This window comes from Schistocerca piceifrons, chromosome 2 (genome assembly GCF_021461385.2).
Source record: "Schistocerca piceifrons isolate TAMUIC-IGC-003096 chromosome 2, iqSchPice1.1, whole genome shotgun sequence".
In the NCBI taxonomy this organism is placed as follows: domain Eukaryota; kingdom Metazoa; phylum Arthropoda; class Insecta; order Orthoptera; family Acrididae; genus Schistocerca; species Schistocerca piceifrons.
Window position 1 is genome coordinate 667,373,153 of NC_060139.1, and position 26,401 is coordinate 667,399,553.

The following is a 26,401-nucleotide window of genomic DNA, read 5'->3' on the forward strand; positions in this document are numbered from 1 at the left end:
AGAACTGCCGTCTGTTGATGGGAAGAATAATGCGGGACCAGAAAAGTATTAAAGAGTACAATGTTAAACTGATAACCATTAGCATGTGCTATAATTTTAATAACAGCCAGCTCACACTGGACATCATAAGCAAGTACATGAGTATCCCCATTAAGGAGGGGATTCCCATCAATAAATCCAACTTACGGCAATACTGTCATGTAGATTCACAAAAAATTACTGAACTCCTTTGTTTGCTTGCAGTTGTTTTGGTCCATAACTACTTTGCCTTCAGAGACATGGTATATGGACAAACTGATGATTTAGTTATGGGATCTCCCATTGTTAGTATACTAGCTAACATTTACATCAATAACATTGAACATCAGCTTTTTACAACCCACTCCCAACCCCCTTCAAAAGTTAGCATGTTGAAACAGATAAGTCAGTGATATTGTACCTTCGTATAGTGGCACTGATGCCCAGCTGCAATTTTTTCAACAAGATTTTTAACAAAATGTAGCCCAAGATTCAGTGTATGGTAGAATACCACTCTGGCTTTAGACCATCGTTTTTGGATTTGGTTATTATGTTACAGGACAGTAAAGTTCATTTTAATATATTCAGGGAACTAATGATGACTAGTTCTGTTATTCACTGCTCTTCATTTCATCCAAAGCAGCATCAAATGGCTCCTCTCCATCCAATGCTACTCTGCATGACTAGAGCCTCTTTCTCTAAACAAAACTACCAGCATGAGCTGAATGTGATTAAATTTACAGCACATGGTACTGGCTACCGGCTCAATGTTGTTGATGTTCTTCTCCAGCAGACGCAATTGAAAGTCACATCTAGCAATCAGTACCAGATTACCCTTTCATCTACAAGTAATAATAACCTTAAAAATGTTTTACACAATCCAATACGTAGGTGGTATACTTGATGAGATATTGAAGCACCACAAAACTGGAGAAGACAATCGCTATGTGCAGTCTATTGCATCCAGTATAGTGAGTGTACTTTTGCCTACATAGACCAAACTGACCACTCCTTGGCCGAGCGGTTCTAGGTGCTTCAGTCTGGAACCGCGTGATCGCTACGGTCGCCTGTTCGAATCCTGCCTCGGGCATGGATGTGTGTGCTGTCCTTAGGTTAATTAGGTTTAAGTAGTTCTAAGTCTAGGGGACTGATGACCTCAGAAGTTAAGTTCCATAGTGCTCAGAGCCATTTTTTTGACCACTCCTTTAGCATATATTTCAGAGAGCATTAGGACCTTCGCAATTCCAAAGCATCCCTCACCAATCTCCTGAAAGACCATAATTATTCCATTTCAGATAGAAACAGACATTGTAGCATTTTACACATACGTATCAAAATCATCTGGATTGTTAACCATAATCTGTCTTGCATTTTGAATGAACAAACTTTGATTAAGCATGCAACCCTGTAGAATAATTTTTTTTTAAATCCGCATCCAACCTTAATGCTTTCCCCTTTTTGTTTCTGATTTTGTATGTTATGCATGTGTTCTTCCTATCTGGGTCAATCTTTTCACAATTCCTTTGGTGGCCCTTAATTAGAGTTAGCTACAAAAAGGTGTATTCCCATTTGCCATAGTGAGGCCTTCAAGGTCCACTCAGTTTACATCTTGCATGGCTGTAAAATTTAGATGCTAGGTCGCAGATAGACACAACAAAAAAGACTGTCGGAAAGTGAGCTTCCCCAGAAATAGACAACTCTCACTCACACAAATACAATTCGCACACCTATGACCACAGTATCTGGCTGCTGAGGGCAGACTGTGAGCAGCAGTGCATGATGGAGAAGCAACTGGGCAGTGGCGTTAAGGAGGAGGTTGGGGTGGAAAGGGAGAGGGATAGCAGGGTTGCAGTGTATGATGGTAAAGTGCTGCATGTGGGAGAATACAGGGACCCAGTGGCGTTAAGGAGGAGGTTGGGGTGGAAAGGGAGAGGGATAGCAGGGTTGCAGTGTATGATGGTAAAGTGCTGCATGTGGGAGAATACAGGGATGGAGGTGGAGGGAGGGTAGGGCAGTGAGATGCAGTCAGGAGGTTAGATGGAGGAGGAGGTAGGGGGGGGGCAGTGATAAAAATTAAGTAAAAAGACTGTGGGTGAGATGCCACAATGGAGGACTGTGTAGTGCTGGAATGGCAACAGGGAAGGGGCTAGATGAGTAAGGAGAAAGACTAATGGTGCTCGAGGCCAGGAGGGTTATTGGAATATAGGATATACTGCAGGGAACTTCTCACCTGTGCAATTCACAAAATCTGGTGTTCGTGGGAAGGATCCAGAATGCACAAGCTGTGAAGCAGTAACTGAAATGAAGAATATCTTGTTGGGTGGCATTCTCAGCAACGGGGCGGTCCCACTTTTTCTTGGCCATAGTTTGCTGGTGACTATTCGTGCGGACACAGCTTGTTGTTTGTCATGCCCATGTAGAATGCAGCACAGTGGTTGCAGCTTAGCTTGTAGATCACACGACTGGTTTCACAGATAGCCCTGCGTTTGATGGGATAGGTGGTGATCATGACCGGAGTAGAGTAGGTGGAAGTGGCACGATGTATGGAACAGGTCTTGCATCTGTCTATTACAGGGGTATGAGCCATGAGGTAAGGAGTTGGGAGCAGGGATTGTGTAGGGATAAATGAATATGTTGTGTGGGTTCATTGGACGGCTGAATACCATCGTGGGAGCAGGTGGGAAGGATACTGGGCAGGACATTTCTCATTTCAGGGCACAATGAGAGGTAGTTGAAACCATGGCAGAGAATGTTATTCAGTTGTTGCAATCCTTGCTGGTACTGAGGCATGAAGGGACTCCAAAAGCCTTAGCCACACAGACATATCAGTCCTTTCCAAAGGTCTCACCTTTAGCCCCATTCCCAAATTCAGCCACACAGTACTTGTTCCAGACTTTCTCTCCTTCTCCCAGTATCTATAATGGAAGCACTTTTTCACTGCCAACTGTACCAACACACTCAGCCAAAGACCACTGTTGAACCTAGCCTGACTCATTTCAATCCTCCATCCAACTGTGATCCACCTCCACTGCTCCCAAATCATACCCTGTTAACTTTCCAGAATTTCTTAACCTTGAACCTTGCCTCACAATCATTCCTCAAATCCCTCAACATGCAAACTAACCCTACGTCTGCAGAAAGAACCACATTCCACCACCTAAAAACTGATCCAAACCTTATAATCCTACGTGCTGACAAAGGCTCCATTACTGTTTCAAAACACAAGGATTACCTGGCAGAAGGACTCTGCCATCTGTCAGATTTGTTCTCCTAAAAACCCTGCCAAAGTGACCCCATTCCAGAAATCCAGCATGCTTCCTGAATTCTATGAATCCAACTACCCAGGCTGCCCCATTGTGGTCAGTTACTGTGCCCCCCACTGAGAGAATCTCTGCTCTTGTAGACCAGCACCTTCTTTCAGGAGTGCTAGTTCTGCAAGGTTCGCAGGAGAGCTTCTGTAAACTTTGGAAGGTAGGAGATGTACTGGCAGAAGTAAAGCTGTGAGTACCGGGCGTGAGTCGTGCTTCGGTAGCTCAGTTGGTAGAGCACTTGCCCGCGAAAGGCAAAGGTCCCGAGTTCGAGTCTCGGTCGTGCACACAGTTTTAATCTGCCAGGAAGTTTCATATCAGCGCACACTCCGCTGCAGAGTGAAAATCTCATTCAGGGTTTTGATTACTTCTCATTAGGCCCTGAAATGAGGAATATCCTACCCACTATCCTTCCCTCCCCTCCGACAGTGTTGTTCAACTGCCAACCAAACCTACACAATATTCTCATCCATCTCTACACAACCCCTGCTCCCAACACCTTTCTTCTCATGGCTCATATCCCTGTAATAGATCTAGATGCAAGGCCTGTCCCATATATCTTTCCATCACAACCTACTTCATTCTGGTCGCAAACATCACCAATCCCATCAAAGGCAGAGCTAACTGTGAAACCAGTCACGCTATCTACAAGCTAAGTTGCAACCACTGTGGTGCATTCTACATGAGCGTGACAAACAACAAGCTGTCTGTCCACATGAACAGCAATGAACTGTGGTCAAGAAACAGCTGGACCACCCCACTGCTGAGCACATCACCCAACACGAGTTTCTTCATTTAAAGCTTTACAGCCTGTGACACTGGATCCTTCCCACGAACACCAGATTTTCTGAACTGCAAAGGTGGGAACTCTCCCTGCAATATATTCTGTGTTTCCATAATCCTCCTGGCCTCACCCTTTATTAGTCATTATCCTGTTCCCATTCCAGCAATACACAGCTCTCTGTTTTTCCAATGCACAGATAGTCTTTTTACTTCTTTCCTTTTCTGCCACCATCCTCCCCACCCCCACTTGCCCTCCATCTAACCTCCTGACTGCATCTAGGTGCTCTACCCTCTGTCTGTCCAGCTCCCCCCCTGTGTGTGTGTGTGTGTGTGTGTGTGTGTGTGTGTGTGTGTGTGTGTGTGTGTGTGTGAGAGAGAGAGAGATTGTTTGATACACCTGTAAAGTATAGAAGTTTGCATATCTTTAGTCTTTAACATATGACTGCCTCAAATTATTGTGTGCCATTGTGCCCCCTTTCTAAATTAAAATTTGTCGGTCATTCATGACATAAAATTTAATTGTCTTCTGTAAGCTTTGTTGAGTTACCAGCTATTGATTAGCTGTGAGTTAGCTGTGAGTACCGGGCGTGAGTCGTGCTTCGGTAGCTCAGTTGGTAGAGCACTTGCCCGCGAAAGGCAAAGGTCCCGAGTTCGAGTCTCGGTCGTGCACACAGTTTTAATCTGCCAGGAAGTTTCATATCAGCGCACACTCCGCTGCAGAGTGAAAATCTCATTCAGGGTTTTGATTACTTCTCATTATGCCCAGCTATTGATTAGTGATTTCATTACATTGCTGTATTACTCATATTTTCAGTGTGTCCGTCTATTGTTGTTGCTGCTAACTATTAAATGATACAGGGCTTTTTGACAGAGAGGACTTTAAGGTTTAGCTACCTTCCATTTTAGTCAATAGCAAGTTTGTTTTTTTTTTTTTTTTTTTTTTTTTTTTTTTTTTTTTTTTTTTTTTTTTTTTTTTCCACATCGCCTTGTGTGTCCACAATAAGTTAATGTTTGTGTGCCACCCATGGAAAAGATGAAAAATTTGAAAAATTTATTCAGTTTTACAGTTTTATGTATCAGCTTTAAGCTGCTGGCTCCCAGTTACCACTTCTACTGTGGTTGTATATTGCCCATTTCAAAATGTTCCTTTACAACTCATACCTTACTCTTAACACTTTTCATGCACATTTTCTATAATGTTGTTCCCTTTTACATGTAAATAACTAATTCAAATTATGAACTACTGGGCTTGTTGGTCCTGCATTATTCATCTCGTAAACAGATGGCAGTTCTATTGCGAGTCTAGTTTACCAATTTACTTCCTCCTTCATATTCGGTATTCCGTCTTCTGCACTTGATGGTAATAGCTAAATCAGTTACATTGTTTAGAACTCTCATTGCATAAACAAAACCATTTAACTGTGTTACTAAGCAATCCGTGTTGTGATCAGTTCATGGTAAATTTTCATCTATCGTGACTCCAATAATTTTAACTGAGTCCTTAATTATCAGTTCTTTGCCGTTGTGATTAAACTATATTATATTGTGGTAATTAGGTGATCTTGCTGTAATAAGTTATTTTATAATGATACAAGAGAATTTGCCAAAGGGCAGATTTTGATGGTCGTTAACATCTGAGGATAAATATTACGAAAATTGGCAAAACTCATTGCATGTTCATGTATTACTATCATTGTTATCTAATGTAAATGAAGGAGTGATGATAAAAACATAGGATACCCATATTTCATCCAAGAACATGGACATGAGAAGCTTTTACAAAAGCATAGAAGACACAATTATCTCAGTGCTCAATGGTGATTACTGATTAAAGATTTTTGCCAATATAACTTTGTAGCAGTTACCCACATGTCCTGATGTCACCCTAATGACAGTGTAACTTAGAAAGCCTGTGTGCACTCTTGTGTGATGCTGCAGGAATAAGTGGCTTGGTTACATATGTCACACTTTTGTTACATCAGGTCTGTGACTGCACCAGATGATACCTTGTCTTTGGGTTGGGTAGGGTTTGGTTGGGTTGGGTTGGTTTGGCTGACAGCTATCTGAAGTAACACTGTTTCTTCACAACTCATAATGAGTCATTGCATGCATTTAATGTGCTGTGAGCATAAACCCTTCTGTTAGGTATCAAGAGCATGATGATACAATTACCTCTCAATTGCATTTGATGTACCTCATTTGCCTAAACTGAGTCAGCATATCTAGTGATTTTAAGCTTGGGAAGATGAAAGGAAGTTAGTATTTTCCATCACAGTTCTTGGGACTAAAACTTTCCAGGAACAAGCATTATGTTTTAGAATTATATTGTAGCTTTTTTACAATGATCCCAATTACTGATCTATCTATTATTCTTAAGCAACTTTTTGTAGTCTGAACATTTTGGCCATGTGCTGAACACTTTACCCCAAACAAATGATTCCATAGCTAGAGACTGAGAGTACATACAAATAATATATAACTCTGAAGAGCTAGGTGTTGTTGCACTCTGGTGGGAGGACATCTGAGAAGCAAACACTGAAGGCAAATGGTGGCAGCTGTAATCTTCCTCACTGAATTGAACATACAGTCCTGGCATGGTTAGCTTATTCCTTAATGCCATACATGTAAAATATGTCAGTCATTCACTGAAATGCATATTATGGGGAAATTTAAGTGAGGACCCTGTTTTATGCAGAACTCCCCCAAATTATACCTGGTTATAGTCTAGCCACCTTGCTAATCATCTGTTCTTTATTGTGTCCTTGCATGCAATATTACTTGTGTACGCATTTCTTATCAGTGTAGATGTAACATGGGTATGGGTTATTGCATGTCTTCCTCTCAAAAAGTAATGAATACCATTAAATACATTTATTGTAGGATACAGTGCTATCAGAATACTTTTACTGTATTGTCCTAACATTCCACAAAACAAGTCGGTAAAAACTTCGTACAAGAAGAAACTTGTCAGGTGGCATTAGAGACAGTCACTGTTACATAGCATTGTTTAATTTTGACTGTGCCTGATTGCATTCACATTTCTTTTACATACATTAGTTGCAAATGTGCAAAAAAATAAGTTGTAACAAAAGATACAGCCAAAATTTCAGGACACGCAGATAAAGAAAATGTGTTGAATGGATGTAGGTCAGGAAACACTTTATTTCCATGTTAGAACTCATATTCACAAGTCCTCACAGCATATTAACCGTGGGAAACATGGAATGGAATGCACCAGCATACCTTGTGACGCACGTTCTTGTATGATCTGTTCAAACTACCCTCCTAATTATGTTTAGTTGCACTGTAAATATTAGGTTTGTTGCTACTGCTGTGTGTTCCATTTCACAAAAGATAATGTTGAGAAGTGACTCACATAATTTTCCGATTCACATGTAGCATAAATAGTTTAAATAGTGATAAAGAACTTGGCTGTGACTATTTGTTAGTGTTCATCACAGATTTTGCTTCTGGCGCAGTGAAATAGAGTGTAAACAAATAGAGTTAGCAGATGCTCATTGGATGTGTGGATTACCAAATGGCAATAGCTGTGTTGCTCAACGTGTGTATGGGGAGAAATTTCCATAATGATGGTGCTTCTATAGGAAAATGTCGGAAGCAACTGATCATTTTAGGAGCATTTAAACCTGATACTTCTGATCGCGGGAGGCTTAGGACAACAAGGATATCCCGGCTGAAGGAGGAAATGCTTCATGTAGTTGATGATGTCCTTAGTTTCAGCATAAGATATGTAGCTGCAACAAGTAATGGTGACTTCTTGACTGCATTTTACATGACAATCTGCTGAGCCATGTCATTTACAGCATATGCAGATGCTGTCAACAGCTTATTTTCCTGGATGGGTACACTTCTGCATCAGTGTTTTGACTCTTATGTTAGTGCAACTAGCTGTTCACAGATGAAGCATTGTTTCTCTGTGACCAGATTGTTATCATCTATGGGATGATATGAATTTTTATGCAACAGTTGAAATATGTTATCAACAAAGAGTCTCTTTCAATGTTTCAGTCAACATTGGTGATAACTGTTTGCCAGGGCCTAATGTTCTTCCACCTAGGCTCAATAGATAAACTTACAATGATTTCTTAGAGAGTATGCCACAGGTCACTTGATCTACTAGAAGATGTGCCTTTATCAATGTAAGGAAATGCACATTTCATGCATGATAAGCTCCCACTAGTTTCACTGTTAATGCCTGTCAGCTTCTAAATATCAGGTGCTGTGAGGAACAGGCAGACTGATTCTTTGCACTCCATATCCTTTGTCAGGACATAAACCCCCAGCACTTTCATTTATGGAACATTTGAAAGCTCCTTATCAAACCCCAGTACATGATGCAGTAAGTCTTCAAACCTGCATTTTGGAACACTGCAAAACCACAAGCAGTACTCCAGGGATAATTCAGAAGGTTCTTTCAACATTTCATGTAAGAGTGACTTTTCCATGATCAATGGACGAGTGCTTCCCAACCCAAGTCCATATAATATACTTGTACCTACTTTTTCTGTGTGGGGATTGTCTCCTGAAAGTAGGACCATGAGTTTTTTTCCCCATTGAAAGACAGTACTTGAATAGGCCTTCCCTTGTGCCCAGGTTGTATATAGCTCAAGTAATACATAAACTTTATCTGTTGTTGTTGTTGTTGTTGTTGTTGTTGTTGTTGTTGTTGTTGTTGTTGTTGTTGCTGTAGTCCTCAGTCCTGAGACTGGTTTGATGCAGCTCTCCATGCTACTCTATCCTGTGCAAGCTTCTTCATCTCCCAGTACCTACTGCAGCCTACATCCTTCTGAATCTGCTTAGTGTATTCATCTCTTGGTCTCCCTCTACAATTTTTACCCTGCACACTGCCCTCCAATACTAAATTGGTGATCCCTTGATGCCTCAGAACACGTCCTACCAAATAATCCCTTCTTCTAGTCAAGTTGTGCCACAAATTTCTTTCATCCCCAATTCTATTCAATACCTCCTCATTAGTTATGTGATCTACCCATCTAATCTTCAGCATTCTTCTGTAGCACCACACTTCGAAAGCTTCTATTCTCTTCTTGTCCAAACTATTTATCGTCCATGTTTCACTTCCATACATGGCTACACTCCACACAAATACTTTCAGAAATGACTTCCTGACACTTAAAATCTATAATCGATGTTAACAAATTTCTCTTCTCCCGAAACGCTATCCTTGCCATTGCCAGTCCACATTTTATATCCTCTCTACTTCGACCATCATCAGTTATTTTGCTTCCCAAATAGCAAAACTCCTTTACTACTTTAAGTGTCTCATTTCCTATTCTAATTCCCTCAGCATCACCCGACTTAATTCGATTACATTCCATTATCCTTGTTATGCTTTTGTTGATGTTCATCTTATATCCTCCTTTCAAGACACTGTCCATTCCGTTCAACTGCTCTTCCAAGTCCTTTGCTGTCTCTGACAGAATTACAATGTCATTGGCGAACCTCAAAGTTTTTATTTCTTCTCCATGGATTTTAATACCTACTCCAAATTTTTCTTTTGTTTCCTTCACTGTTTGCTCAATATACAGATTGAATAACACCGGGGATAGGCTACAACCCTGTCTCACTCCCTTCCCAACCACTGCTTCCCTTTCGTGCCCCTCAACTCTTATAACCACCATCTGGTTTCTGTACAAATTGTAAATAGCCTTTCGCTCCCTGTATTTTACCCCTGCCACCTTCAGAATTTGAAAAAGAGTATTCCAGTTAACATTGTCAAAAGCTTTCTCTAAGTCTACAAATGCTAGAAACGTAGGTTTGCCTTTTCTTAATCTTTCTTCTAAGATAAGTCGTAAGGTTAGTATTGCCTCACATGTTCCAACATTTCTACGGAATCCAAACTGATCTTCCCCGAGGTCCGCTTCTACCAGTTTTACCATTCGTCTGTAAAGAATTCACGTTAGTATTTTGCAGCTGTGACTTATTAAACTGATTGTTCGGTAATTTTCACATCTGTCAACACCTGCTTTCTTTGGGATTGGAATTATTATATTCTTCTTGAAGTCTGAGGGTATTTCGCCTGTCTCATACATCTTACTCACCAGATGGTAGAGTTTTGTCAGGACTGGCTCTCCCAAGGCTGTCAGTAGTTCTAATGGGATATTGTCTACTCCCGGGGCCTTGTTTCGACTCAGGTCTTTCAGTGCTCTGTCAAACTCTTCACACAGTATCTTATCTCCCATTTCGTCTTCATCTACATCCTCTTCCATTTCCATAATATTGTCCTCAAGTACATCGCCCTTGTATAAACCCTCTATATACTCCTTCCACCTTTCTGCCTTCCCTTCTTTGCTTAGAACTGGGTTGCCATCTGAGCTCTTGATATTCATACAAGTGGTTCTCTTCTCTCCAAAGGTCTCTTTAATTTTCCTGTTGGCAGTATCTATCTTACCCCCTAGTGAGACAAGCCTCTACATCCTTACATTTGTCCTCTAGCCATCCCTGCTTAGCCATTTTGCACTTCCTGTCGATCTCATTTTTGAGACGTTTGTATTCCTTTTTGCCTGCTTCATTTACTGCATTTTTATATTTTCTCCTTTCATCAATTAAATTCAATATATCTTCTGTTACCCAAGGATTTCTATTAGCCCTCGCCTTTTTACCTACTTGATCGTCTGCTGCCTTCACTACTTCATCTCTCATAGCTACCCATTCCTCTTCTACTGTATTTCTTTCCCCCATTCCTGTCAATTGTTCCCTTATGCTCTCCCTGAAACTCTCTACAACCTCTGGTTCTTTCAGTTTATCCAGGTCCCATCTCCTTAGATTCCCACCTTTTTGCAGTTTCTTCAGTTTCAATCTGCAGTTCATAACCAATAGATTGTGGTCAGAATCCACATCTGCCCCTGGAAATGTCTTACAATTTGAAACCTGGTTCCTAAATCTCTGTCTTACCATTATATAATCTATCTGATACCTTTTAGTATCTCCAGGATTCTTCCAGGTATACAACCTTCTTTTATGTTTCTTGAACCAAGTGTTAGCTATGATTAAGTTATGCTCTGTGCAAAATTCTACAAGGTGGCTTCCTCTTTAATTTCTTCCCCCCAATCCATATTCATCTACTATGTTTCCTTCTCTCCCTTTTCCTACTGACGAATTACAGTCACCCATGACTATTAAATTTTCGTCTCCCTTCACTACCTGAATAATTTCTTTTATCTCGTCATACATTTCATCTATTTCTTCATCATCTGCAGAGCTAGTTGGCATATAAACTTGTACTGCTGTAGTAGGCATGGGCTTTGTGTCTATCTTGGCCACAATAATGCGTTCACTATGCTGTTTGTAGTAGCTAACCCGCACTCCTATTTTTTTATTCATTATTAAACCTACTCCTGCATTACCCCTATTTGATTTTGTATTTATGACCCTGTAATCACCTGACCAAAAGTCTTGTTCCTCCTGCCACCGAACTTCACTAATTCCCACTATATCTAACTTTAACCTATCCATTTCCCTTTTTAAATTTTCTGACCTACCTGCCCGATTAAGGGATCTGACATTCCACGCTCCAATCCGTAGAACGCCAGTTTTCTTTCTCCTGATAACGACGTCCTCTTGAGTAGTCCCCGCCTGTAGATCCGAATGGGGGACTATTTTACCTCCGGAATATTTTACCCAAGAGGACGCCATCATCATTTAATCATACAGTAAAGCTGCATGTCCTCGGGAAAAATTACGGCTGTAGTTTCCCCTTGCTTTCAGCCGTTCGCAGTACCAGCACAGCAAGGCCGTTTTGGTTAATGTTACATGGCCAGATCAGTCAATCATCCAGACTGTTGCCCCTGCAACTACTGAAAAGGCTGTTGCCCCTCTTCAGGAGCCACATGTTTGTCTGGCCTCTCAACAGATACCCCTCTGTTGTGGTTGCACCTGCGGTACGGCCATCTGTATCGCTGAGGCACGCAAGCCTCCCCACCAACGGCAAGGTCCATGGTTCATGGGGGGTTTCTGAATATGACATTATTAAAGTCAACAGAAAGGCATTCAGTTTTAGCAAAACAACTGACATGTCATAGCTGACAGTTACTTTAGAATCTGCCTTGGCATTGAACAGATAACTGTTCCATAGAGGGCATACATTAGTGTTCATAGCGATGACTACCATTCTTGCTCATCATGTTTACCATGGGTTAAAACACGAATGTGACATACAAGATGGCGTTAAGTATGCTCAATGTAAATAAACCTCCAATATAAATGCATTGTCATATCACAGGATTTTGCAGGCAGTGACAAAAATTCCGACGGAACCTCACACAGAAACTGTTACTCTAATATTACAATAAAGTGGAATGTCAGTAGTTAAGGTTCATTGCTTGAGATTCCATTCCTACGTGGCATGAATTGCTACAGGTTTTCTACACCATCTTACACATCATGTTAAAAAATATTCCAGAGGGAATTTTATCACATAGTGGTGCATAGTTGCAGGCAAGGAACCTTTGTTCACTGCTGCCCATAGAGTTGGAGTAGAAAGAGCAAAGTAGTATTAACACTGGACTGTAGACAACTAGAAATTACTTTTCTTTCTAAGGTAGTATGTTCATCGTAAGCTGCAGAAAGATTCCTTGGAATACTGCATGCAAGAACTGAAAATCAGAATGACTATACTGACGGGTTGAACATCCCAGTTTGTGCATTTTGCCAGTGATATAAATAAGGGAAATAATATTAATAGCCCAACAAGTCCTCTGTGGTAAAAATTGTGAATGTGTTGAATGAAGAATACTTAGGAACTATCAGGTGGCTTTACTGGGCAGCAAAGTATATGGTTTTGAATCCCATTCACAAATCTTTGAGAATGAGAGAAACAATGTGCTAAATAACAAATGTGGTGTACACACAATATTGTCAACTTATGTAGTTTATTGTGGTAGGCACGATTGGGCACTGACATTTTCAATGTACAGAACCCTGCAAAGACCACTCCATAGTAATTTCCAGCTGGTAATGAGTTTCATGGAATTATGCTTGGCTTTGAAGAAACTAAAGATGATTTGAACAGCTATCTGAGAAAACCAGTATAAGGAGGTAAAGGGGAAAACCAACAAAGAACTAAAAGCCATGTCACCAGTTGCAATTTTCTAAAGTGATTTTTACTGTCTCTAAAACAAACTTCTTTTTTTTAATACCCTGTGCTCACCATTTCCCTCACAAATGGCAGTTAACAGTAATACTAATTTTCATTATGCTGAATACTTGTGTATTGTCCCAGAATGTTTGTTTTTCCTGTTGTCATATTCATTCTTGTCAGTCACTAAATTATAATAGCTACCTCAGAACTCATCAACCATTTGCAGTAATATGTTTTAAATTTCTTTAGTAAATTGCTGGAATTCACACAAACCTTGCCAATACATTATCAGTATTTTTTAAAATAAGATAAAGGACTAAAAAGGGTGTATTGTTCTGGTAGCAGGTAATATATAAACCAAAAACTATTCCCAGGACCTAAGTGGAGATGCAGTGCCCCTCCAGGAGCTGCCACCAGCCCCTGCTCCTGCCCCAGCTGCCATTTCCCAGTACCAGCCTCTTCTGGTGCGACTGGTGCAGCAACAGCAGCAGCAACAGCAGCAGCAACATCATCATATGCAGACACTGCTGCCCGAGAGGCACCACCAGTATCGATACAGGTGTGTACAGAGAATGCCAGTAATAGTATAGGAGTGTCAGGAATCAGTATGCTCTAAGACAGAACCAGATAAATTTGAGAGGTCATTACAAAGTATGTTGGTGAGTAAATCACTAGTTTGGGTCACAACTGGGAAAGATGATGATCTCATAGTTGATTGACTGAGTTCAGGGAACCCAGCTTTAAGGTTATCACCAACCAGACAAATTTATTGTTGGATGAGTGAGTTTAAAACTTTTACAAGCTTTCCTTTCAATATGTTAAAAAAACATTGAATGTCAAGAGATAAATAATTTGTATGTTAAAAATGCAACAATAAAATGGAAGTATTTAAAGCTGTATCAATTAGCTATGGCACAATACTAACAGTTCATTACAGATCATCAGGATAATCATCAAGTATTTAAATGACTCTTGATGTTATAAATGATGTATGTACAGCAAGATGATTAAATAACAACAACATTGGTGTTTAATGCATTTATATGTATCTGTTTTTGTGACACTGAACTCTGAATGAAACCAGTTTTTGTATATCTTCATTGCAAGAATTTGCGGTGTGTTATGATGCCTACTGACCCTCAAACTTGGGAACTTTGCCTTTCATGGGCCTCTACCCAAGCATGACTCATGACCTATCCTCACAGCTTTACTTCCACCAGTACTTCATCTCCTGTGATGCAAAGTTCATTTTCATTCATGTATACAGGAAGACCAATAGTGCATGACAAATGAAAATTAATATAAAGCTGTCACTGAGACATGTGGTAATGTGAAGACTAGAGTTCTTGAAATGAGACACATTTTCTACACCCACAACGTGTTATGAGAGGTCAGGTCATATTTAATCCCCCCTGCTGGTCCGGGAATTAGAATGGGCCCGAGGTATTCTCGCCTGTCGTAAGAGGCGACTAAAAGGAGTCCCTCGCCCTCAAGGGGGTAGTTAGCGCCTGCATCCGGAGACGGACGGTTCCACGACCTCTATTTGCGGTCATTTTGCTTTTTCACTTCTCGTTTCTTCCTTCCTTTGGTTGGTTCCTTTCTTTGCTCTTCTCCACCTCACTGTCATCCTTACTCTTTCCCTTGCCTTCTTCTCCTTGCCTTCTCATTGCCTTCTTCTCATTGCCTTCTTCTCATTGCCTTCTTCTCCTTGCCTTCTTCTCCTTGCCTTCTCATTGCCTTCTTCTCCTTGCCTTCTCATTGCCTTCTTCTCCTTCCCTTCTTCTCCTTCCCTTCTTCTCCTTGCCTTCTTCTCCTTGCCTTCTTCTCCTTGCCTTCTTCTCCTTGCCTTCTTCTCCTTGCCTTCTTCTCCTTGCCTTCTCTGGTCTCCGCCTCGGCGTTTGAGACAGTCTGTCCTCTCTCTCTTCTTTTTCCTCTTCTTCCTTCCTCCCTGTGCGCGCCTGAAGGCCGACCCATGCGTTCGCACACGTAGCCGGTGACGGGGTAACGCGTAATTCCCTGCCCTGGGTAGACATGTAAGGCACGCACGTACCCCCTGGTAAAGGCCAGGCCCAGGGAGGGGTGATTGCCTGAGCTGATACCTTCTGACCATGCCGATTGGTCCCTCCGTCTGTTTCTCGGGAGGTGTGACCTGAGGTGTAAACATTCACCTAAGGCGGGAGTGCCCTCTGAGAGGGTCCCCACAAGGAAGGAGCGCGCCATCGGAGACGCTGGCAATCATGGGGGATTCCTCCGCAATGGATTTCACTCCATCTCTCTCGACTTCTGCCCAAAAATGGAAACTTGACCAGCCACCAGTGACAAAAGTACTACCGCCTGCCCCACAGTTCCTCGTCGTTTCTCGATCTGAGGACAGAAAGGATTTTTCCTCTGTCAACCCTTTCGTTATCCAGAAGGGCGTGGATGCCATAGCCGGATCTGTCAAATCTTGTACCAGGTTGCGTAACGGTACCTTATTACTAGAAACTGAGAGCGCCTTTCAGGCACAAAAACTGCTTCGGGCCACACTCCTGTACATGTTCCCTGCCCGGGTGGAGGCTCACAGAACTTTGAATTCGTCTCGTGGTGTGGTCTATACTAGATCCCTCGACGGATTGACTGACGAGGAGATTCAATCTTTCCTCGCTGAGCAGGGCGTGACGGCTGTCCATAGGGTCATGAAAAACGTCAACAATGACCTTGTACCGACCCGGACACTTTTCTTGACCTTTGATAGTGTTAAGCTGCCATCGCGCATCAAGGCGGGCTACGAGGTTATTTCTGTTCGCCCCTATGTCCCGACACCTACACGCTGCTACCAGTGTCAGCATTTCAATCACACTCGACAGTCTTGTTCCAATGTGGCTAAATGTGTCACTTGTGGCAGGGATGCCCATGAGGGTGACTGTCCACCTCCGTCTCCTCGTTGTGTGAACTGTCAGGGTGACCATGCCGCATCCTCCCGCGACTGTCCTGTCTATAAGGAAGAACACTGTATCCAAGAAATTCAGGTCAAAGAGAAAGTGTGCACCTCGGCTGCTCGCAAGCTATTGGCTAGTAGGAAGCCCATGCTGCTCCCAGCGGGGAAATGCAGTACTGTCCTCGCCTCTCCTCGGACTACCAGGGAGGTGGCAATCCAGACATGCGATCTGACCTTCAGCACCACGGTCGTCCGTTCAGCCAGTGCTAAGATCGTGCGGTCGACGTCTCCTCTTCCTCCCATCACCCCACAGACACCAGCCCCTTCATCAGCTTCTGCTAAGACGAAGACCCAGAAGTCAGATGCACGGGCCTTCAAGAAGGAACCGTCCCGTGCAGACTTCCTACGTACCTCGACCTCCCAGCCTTCGACCGGTACTTCCACCAAACGACCTTCCAAGAAGGCTCATAGGAAGCACAGTTCTCCTTCTTCGCCACGGCGCATTTCTTCTCCTGCGCCACCCAGCGGTTGCCGCCCCAGGCCGTCATCCGTTTCGCCTGTCCGCACCGCTGGTAGCCGAACATCTGGCCATTCACCGGCGGAGGAAGCTCCCCCTCCCGGCCATCTTACCAAGATGGCCGATGAACCTATAGACCCAATGGACGATGACTGTCCACCTACTGATAGCGGCGGCAGTGCTCGCTCGAAGTCAGGCCCTCAGTGGCCTTCGAGGTGACCCCTTCTTTCATCTTCCTTTTCTTCTTATGATGGCACTTATTCACTGGAATATTCGCAGCATTCGCTCCAACTGAGAGGACTTGAAGTTGCTGCTCTGCTTGCACCGTCCGCTCGTCGTAACCCTCCAGGAAACGAAGCTACGCCCATGCGATCAAATTGCCTTGGCACACTACACCTCTGTGCGTTTTGACCTACCCGCTGTGGTAGGTATTCCGGCTCATGGAGGGGTTATGTTACTGGTCCGGGATGATATTTACTACGATCCCATCACATTGCACACCGGCCTGCAGGCAGTTGCCATCCACATTACTCTCCCCACTTTTACATTTTCCATTTGTACCGTCTACACTCCATCGTCATCTGCCGTTACCAGGCCAGACATGATGCAGCTTATTGCTCAGCTACCTGCCCCATTTTTGTTAACTGGAGACTTCAATGCCCACCATCCCCTTTGGGGCTCTCCGGCATCCTGCCCGAGGGGCTCCCTGTTAGCAGACCTTTTCAACCAGCTCAATCTTGTCTGCCTCAATACTGGCGCCCCTACTTTTCTTTCGGACACATCTCACACCTATTCCCATTTAGACCTCTCTATATGTACTACCCAACTTGCACGCCGGTTTGAGTGGTATGCACTTTCTGATACATATTCGAGCGACCACTTCCCGTGTGTTATCCATCTCCTGCAGCATACCCCTCCCCATGCTCATCTAGTTGGAACAACTCCAAAGCAGACTGGGGGCTCTTCTCTTCCAGGGCGACCTTTCAGGATCAAACCTTCACAAGCTGCAATAGTCAGGTCGCACACCTCACGAAAGTCATTCTCACTGCTGCTGAATATTCCATCCCTCACCCTACTTCTTCTCCACGTCGTGTACCGGTCCCCTGGTGGACCGCAGCATCTAGAGACGCTTTACGTGCTTGTCGACGTGCTTTACGCACCTTTAAACGCCACCCTACAGTGGCGAATTGTATCACTTATAAACAATTACGTGCACAGTGTCATTGTCTTATTAAAGAAAGCAAGAAAGCCAGCTGGGCTGCTTTCACAATCACCTTCAACAGTTCTACTCCTTCTTCTGTTGTCTGGGGTAGCCTGCGCCGGCTATCTGGCACTAAGATCCACTCACCAGTTTCTGGCTTGATGGTCGCGAATGACGTCCTTGTGGCCCCGGAGGATGTCTCCAATGCCTTCGGCCGCTTTTTTGCAGAGGTTTTGAGCTCCGCTCATTACCACCCTGCCTTCCTCCCCCGCAAACAGGCAGAGGAGGCTAGGCCACCTAACTTCCGCTCCTCGAATCGTGAAAGTTATAATGCCCCATTCACCATGCGGGAACTCGAAAACGCATTTGCCCGGTCACGGTCCTCTGCTCCAGGGCCTGATTCTATTCATATTCAGATGCTGAAGAACCTTTCTCCTGCGGGTAAAGGTTTTCTTCTTCGTACTTACAATCGCATCTGGACTGAGGGACATGTTCCCGCATGCTGGCACGAGTCTATTGTTGTCTTGATTCCTAAACCGGGGAAGGACAAGCACTTGCCTTCCAGTTATCGACCCATCTCGCTTACCAGCTGTGTCTGTAAAGTGATGGAGCGAATGGTTAACTCTCGTTTGGTTTGGCTGCTCGAGTCTCGACGCCTACTTACCAATGTACAATGTGGATTTCGTAGGCGCCGCTCTGCTGTTGACCATCTGGTTACCTTGTCGACCTTCATTATGAATAACTTCTTGCGGAAGCGCCCGACTGCGGCTGTGTTCTTTGATTTGGAGAAGGCTTACGACACCTTTTGGAGGGCGGGCATTCTCCGCACCATGCATACATGGGGTCTTCGCGGTCGCCTCCCTCTTTTTATTCATTCCTTTTTAATGGATCGACAGTTCAGGGTACGTGTGGGTTCTGTCCTGTCAGACACCTTTCACCAGGAGAATGGGGTGCCACAGGGCTCAGTTTTGAGTGTCGCTCTCTTCGCCATAGCGATCAATCCAATAATGGATTGCCTCCCAGCTGATGTATCAGGCTCCCTTTTCGTGGACGATTTTACCATCTATTGCAGCGCGCAGCGTACACATGTCCTGGAGCGCTGTCTTCAGCGTTCTAGCGTTCTCTTGACCGTCTTTACTCCTGGAGTGTCGCCAATGGCTTCCGTTTTTCTGCCGAGAAGACGGTCTGTATTAACTTCTGGCGCTACAAAGTGTTTCTCCCACTGTCCTTATGACTCGGTCCCGTTGCTCTCCCATTCGTGGAGACAACAAAATTTTTAGGTCTTACATTTGACAGGAAACTTAGCTGGTCTCCACATGTGTCATATTTGGCTGCCCATTGTTCCCATTCTTTAAATGTCCTCCATGTTCTCAGTGGTATGTCGTGGGGAGCGGATTGAACCGTCCTACTTCATTTATATCGGTCGATCGTCCGCTCCAAGCTGGATTATGGGAGCTTTGTATACTCCTCTGCACGGCCATCCATCTTACGCCGCCTCAACTCCATACAACATCGGGGTTTACGACTTGCGATCGGAGCGTTTTATACTAGTCCCGTAGAGAGTCTTCATGCTGACGCTGGTGAATTGCCACTCACCTACCGGCGTGATATACTGCTTTGTCGGTATGCCTGTCGGCTACTGTCAATGCGCGACCACCCGACTTATCGTTCCTTTTTTGACGACTCTCTCGACCGTCAATACGGGTTGTATGTCTCTGCCCTGCTACCCCCTGGAGTTCGCTTTCGTCGCCTCCTTCAACACCTTGATTTTTCACTCCCTGCAACCTTTCGAGTGGGCGAGAGCCACACGCCACCTTGGCTCCAGGCTCAGGTTCGCGTTCACCTTGACCTCAGCTCGCTCCCAAAAGAGGTTACCCCCGGTTCGGTCTACCACTCCCGTTTTGTCGAACTTCGTTCGAAGTTCATTAATATGACCTTCATTTATACAGATGGCTCAAAGACCAATGACGGGGTCGCGTGTTCCTTTATTGTCGAGGCACAAAGTTTCAAATACCGGCTCCATGGCCATTGTTCGGTCTTCACAGCTGAGCTCTTTGCCCTCTACCAGGCTGTTCTTTACATCTGCCGCCACTGACATTCTGCTTATGTCATCTGCTGCGATTCCCTGAGCGTCATCCAGAGCCTCAGTGATCCGTATCCGGTTCACCCTTTCGTGCACCGGATCCAACGCTCTCTTCAGCAGCTGGTGGACGTCGGTTCTCCGGTTAGCTTTATGTGGGTTCCTGGCCATGTCGGTATCCCTGGGAACGAAGCTGCAGATGCCGCGGCCAAGGCTGCGGTCCTCCAGCCTCGGACAGCTTCTTGTTGTGTCCCTTCGTCGGATTGTAGCAGGGTAATTTGTCAGCGCATTTTATCGCTGTGGCATGCCGATTGGGCTGCACTTACGGACAACAAGCTTCGGGCCTTGAAACCTCTTCCCGCGGCTTGGACATCATCCTCCCGCCCTTCTTGGCGGGAGGAGTTCATTTTGGCCCGGTTACGCATTGGACACTGCCGGTTCAGCCATCGCCATCTGCTGACGGCTGTGCCGGCGCCATTCTGCCCATGTGGGCAATTGCTGACGGTCCGCCACATTTTAACGTCCTGTCCAGATTTTAACACACTGCGTCTTGATCTTGGCCTGCCATGTACTCTAGATGCCATTTTAGCAGATGACCCACGAGCAGCTGCTCGCGTTCTTCATTTTATCAATTTGACAAACCTCTCTAAGGACATTTGATTATGCTGTTTTTTTAATCCTATGCCTGTCAGTCTGTCTTTTATCATGTTTTCCCTTTTAGTTGTTGTTTTAAACTTGTGACTCGCGGTGCATTCCCAACGTAGTCTGGGCACTAATGACCATTGAAGTTGTGCGCCCTAAAACCACAAAAAAAAAGTCATCTTTAATACAATAAAAAAAATCATTACTAGGGATTAAATCATGAACCACTGCATTACTCTGTTCAGACATAACCAATTTAACACTACAAAAATTATACTGGCAATGAAATAGAAATAATTCTACAGGCTTTCCTGGCTGTTTGTTGGCATCTTAAGGTGTTCTGCCAGATAGCAGTGTCTTTCATGCACAATATTTCAACAATGTGACTCTTTGCATTCATCAGGTGCTACCTGAGACTGCTGGTCAAGTGGAGCAGTTCCAATATTTAGACCTACTGCATTTCCCTTCCACCATTGATTCCAGGCTCTGTCTGCAGTCTGTTCCACTAGAAACATTCTAAGACATTCTGTCTTTGGATCGGTGTGCCTGGCTGAGAGCTGGCATCATCTACTTTTAAATGCACTTCAAATTTACCTGTCTGCCACTCATCACCACCTCCTCTGTGTGCAGCTATTTTTTTTTAAGAAAGCTGATTCCTCATTCATACTAAATGTCTGATGTTTATGTTGTATTGGTAGCTTAATATTTACTTGATGACACTGGCATTTTTTCAGAGAAGACGGTTTCCTACATATGTTAATGCTGTGTCCTGCTTATGGTATATTACTATACCACTACATCACACAGATTTGCAACAAACATTTATACTTGCCACATAATGAATGGAACTTTATAATCTTTGAATCTAAATATTCATATAATTTGTAGAAAGAGTGGCTAATGAACTGTGTTTTTGATTTTATTTTCAAATGGTAGGGATTCCCAATTTTTTATATCTATTAGATGGGAGCTTATTGAAGATCTTCCCACCATAATAGATAACTCCATCCTGAACCTTACACAGGGAGGCAGAGCCCACATGAAAATTTTTTTTTTGGCCTGTGTTCTGATTTTTTTTTAGACCACAGTTAACATGAAATTGATTTTTACTGTCATAACCAAAACCACTAACTAAATGTAATGGGAAATTGATAGAAGAATTCAAAGGGCTGTAACAATGCTTCTGCAAAGTGTGCGATTATCAAAATATTCCTATTGCTCACTTTTACTGAATGAACAGTTTATTTACTTTAGGTGTACGGCCCCAGAAGATAATTTTTTTATATACCAAGGATTAAAAATATGCAAAATAATCCAATACTATTATCTAAGTCAACAATAGGAGAGGTGTTTCTACAGACTATACATGCTGAACTGAGCTTCTTGATTAGTTTATTCTTGTGCTGACACAATTTTATCTTGTTATTTAGCTAAACCCCAAGGAATTTACACACAGTATTTCATATAAAAGAAAAGAGTGCTATGAGCAGGCTGGTTCCTCTAGTTTGCTGCAGTTCAGGCAGTTCTGTTGTTTAGCATAATAAATTCGCTACTCTCTCAAATGAATTCATATAGTTATCAGGATGGTCACTGATTCTGATAAGATGCATAAAAAATCATAACCTTTTTATGTTAAATCTTCTTTCTTCATCCATTCCATGTGCACCTTTTATAGCAAAGCTTAGCACCCTCTCAGAACATCAGCTACAGAATTATTGCTAAACTAGTGCACTAAACATACTGATATTCATTTATCAATTAACCTTAAACTGTTTTAATATATATAATTCCATGTTAGCCGCACTGTATTTTGCAATGTTCTCTTTAGCAGAACACAGTTGTATTGATTTTCAGTTTTACTCAAATGTGTTTCAGAGCTGTGTACCACTGCCAGCAAATTTAATTTATTTGAATCTAGTTCTGGTTGTTAGTGTAATGCTCTGCCTTGGGTGAAGCAGATTATTTTCTTTACACTATGTTATTGGCAACATTTCATAAAACTGTTGTTCACTCATCAACTTGTGTTCAGTCAAGTAATTAATCTTTTTGTTTTTGTGACAATTTTCATGACTGTAGATATTTTCCCTTTTTTCTTTTCTTTCATAGAGACAACTAATCTTCTGTAGGTACAAAATATAGTGTTATATTCCATAAAAAATAATCTTATTCATTGCAGGCATAGCAACATGACTGCTGATCCACCTCTTGATACGTCACGTAGTGGAACCCCCTGGTGGCGCAGACGATCTGACTTCAAACAGACAGTAATTGAATCAAGGCATTGATGTATCATCAAGATTGCTCCAGTTTGTGTTCCCAAAGTCAGAAATAATAACAATTATTGCTATTATTATGTTTTTTTTTTTTTTTTTTTACATTTTGTCTGTCATATGATCTTTTATGTTAAAACAGTGATGAATTTTTGCAAAGCCACACAAATGTTTGCCAGTTTAGCCAGCTGCAGGCATGAAATGTGCTTGTGAAACAGTTCATTCTGTGCTTGTTAGAAAGTGGTGTTAGAAAGGAAAACTGTTCCCATTAATTTTTTGTTAAAAAGAGAATGTCTGAAATTGTCCAGCTATTTGGGATTAGTCCGTATGTTTGAGAGTGTTACAGTTGTTTGTGAGTGGCCCAGTTGTTTGCAGTATGAATGTTGTCTTTTCTCTTTTGTTACATAACAAATAATTCTTGAGTCTGCTGTCAAAGTAATCTTTCTAAGATTTTAGGGCCTTATGTGGACAGAACACCAACAGTCAAAATTACTTCACAGTCACCAAATTATAGTTCCATTTGGCAAAATGTGTAGTAGTTCATATAGTAGTGACTTATTTAAGCTGTGATAGGAAGCTTATAACTGTAATAACTGTAAGATCACATAACACAAAGATGCACAAACCATCATCGGATTTTTTAAATTTTGTGCCATCTGAATGTGTTGCGGTTTATTAATTTCCCCTTTCTAAGAATATAAATACTGAGAAAGGGTATTCCATTCATCCTTCAAGAATTTTATAGAATTATTTCAGGACTTCATTGCACATCAAAAAATGGAAAACATTATTCCATTTTAAAGACCTGGACTCAAATTTTTCCATAGAGGGACAAGAAAGTAATTTGACTTGGTTAAGGATTGGAACTGTTCAGATAATTGCTAAGAACTGTTGTTTCCTGTATCAGTTTTAAATAATTTGCAGCAAAATGTGCTGTTAATTATTAGTCATTGTGACAGATTTTGGTATCACTGATTTTTTAACTTGCATACCACAAATTTGTTGTTATCATATTTATGTATATGTTATTATAGTTAAATATTTGTCACATGCTGAATATTACTGTTCATTTAGAGATATTTAATGCATTCCCTGCCATGTGTACTCTCCAAATTCAATTAATTTCTGTACTGTGATATATTCAGCATAACTTCATAGTTAATGTAATGTAATAAAATGTAAATATAACTGCATTGTGGCTTCTCAGAATGAGGGACACTCAGCTTTTATGGGACTACATTATTTGTTATGAAATGATCTGCAAAGTATTTATATGTAAAATAAATATATAAAATGAGTTGAAATGTTCCCTAAAGCCGAAGTCCCTTGAGTGAATATTTATACTTTATTTTTTTCTTATTCATAGTCCTAAAATGAGAAGTTCTGTGCTAATCTGTACTTGCTATGATGGTGACCTGAGTGATAATTCATTCTAATAGACATTTAGCAGTAAGACAGAACTTACTACCATCCATCATCAGGCATAATGGAGAACAGTTTTTACCTACAAATGTGAAGTGAATTTCTGGTGTTAGTGAAGGTGCATTGTAGCAGAATTAAAGGATAATACAAATTTATGAGACAAAGAAAATACCAAGAAATGGATCTAAGCAATAGTTCCAAAAGTAATGAACCAATTGTACTTCTAATTTGAGGTCTTTGTTAATTTGAATGTTCTGACAGAAAAGAATTGCATGGCTCTGCATGTTAAGGAACCTCACTTATTTAGGCAAGAAGGTCACTGCTATAGTACAATCACCATTAAACAGCATTTGAATGTCCAATTACTGTTGTTGAGGTTATTGACATTATTCGAACTTTTTCTTGTACTGAAAAGCCTACATTTTGATACACTTACTATGTTAATGCAATGAAAAATAATGACACTAAAACTACTAGATGTGTGACAATAATGCTGCCCCTAGAGTTAGGAGGTAATGATTTCTGTTACAACCAGACAAGAATCAGAGTGTTTTAATTTGTGAGAAGGCTTTCAGTGTGGTATAAGGATGTATTAGTCAAACCAGTTGTACTGATCATGAAGACAGTTTTCACCAAACATATGACAAAACAGTTAGTAAACATTTGTATACATATTTATACTGAAGGTTTACCTCAAGCCTTCCCAAATGTATTTATAAAATTTGTGTTATGCTTGAAGACAATACAGATGATATGATTTATTAAGAGTAAATTACAAACTGTAGATAACAAATAAACCAAAAAAAAGATCGCCTTGTTCCTGTTATATCTTTGTATTTATGTGTAAATGTCAGCCTGATATTGATACAAATGTTTGTTATACCCAGAGAGTGATGACAATCTTTTTTAAATAAATTTGCTTATTAACCACTTTATTTTGTAAGGTTTATGCTTTACTGTTACCCTAATTATAAATGAGGAGGTAATACATGGTAAAACATAATAACAGTTTATTGAAGATTTATACACTTTGACTAGATCACCAGTAACATACAACTTTACAAGATGACAAGGAAAAGCAAACTCGGGGAAAGATATCACTTCACACATCTCTTGTCAGTGCCATTAGGCAATCAGGCACTCTAATGTTTGCCAAAGTAGCTTCCATCTCCTAAAAAGCTGTAGAGGCTGTATCTTGGAACACTGGCAAACTGTATCTTGTCTTTCTTCTGCTCTCCCCAAGGACTGTGAGGGAGGCAACCAACTCATGTTTGTAGCAGGCCACTGGAACAGGGACATGGTTGGGAACCTTTCTTGAAGAAATCATGAATGGAAGATGGGGGTGACCAATTGTGAGCACTTGAACATAAGTAAGCATGTGGGCACTAAGTGATTATCAATCAACTGATGAACATTGTCCTTCCACTTTCTGGTTCCACAATAGCCTGGAATGCCAGGGATGTCTGGGAACTTTCAATTGATGTTTGTACCCATGCACATCATTGGAAGTGTAGCAGGATGCAGGTCGGAAGCAGTTGTGTCTCAAAGTGCACATGTTGCCAGCTCCAGAGCAGGCAGGGATGTAGCCCCTGGTGGTCATTGCTGTTGTTGTGCAGAAGCCAGTGCCAGTGAGCTGGGTAACCATTCATTTGTTGAATTGTCAATGAAAACAGGTTTAATTCACTCATGTGAAACAGTGTCATTCATGCCAGCCTTTCAGATGATGATAGTGTTTGTTGCTCTTGATATCACTTTGCAAGGGCCAGAATATGGAGAAAGTAGAGGTGGGCATGCTGCCAGATGGGAGTTCATGTGTTCAGCTCTTTGAAAATAAACTGAGGGTGTCACCTGTGGTGTTGCAGATTTTGTGGGCATAGTTTTCAGATGTGTGGCTCTAGTTTTTGGAGAAAACCAATGTGGCCATTGGACGGCTGGGCCTTTGGTAGAGTTTGAGTGATCAGATGGACAGGTACTCACAGATGTTCACTAATCGCTAGCTGCATTGAAGAACAGGATAGATTTTCTCTAAAAGCCATCTGGAGACAAGGCAGGGCCCACAGCAATGTATCAATCAAAGATTCTTTGTGGCAAATGAGAATAGATATCAGTGAGTGATGCATGTGCT

At 42.1% G+C, this 26,401-nt stretch overlaps 1 protein-coding gene across 1 annotated transcript in view; it reads left to right on the forward strand.

Annotated features, from left to right (window-relative positions):
* The window catches only part of LOC124775732, a 596,716-nt gene extending 571,505 nt beyond the window's left edge, over positions 1–25,211 (forward strand). Inside the window, exons 7-8 of the mRNA XM_047250560.1 lie at positions 13,602–13,786; positions 22,761–25,211. Coding sequence (XP_047106516.1) covers positions 13,602–13,786; positions 22,761–22,869 — 294 coding nt within the window. The 3' untranslated portion in view covers positions 22,870–25,211. The remainder of the gene's footprint in view (positions 1–13,601; positions 13,787–22,760) is intronic.
* The last annotated feature ends 1,190 nt before the right edge of the window (positions 25,212–26,401 follow it).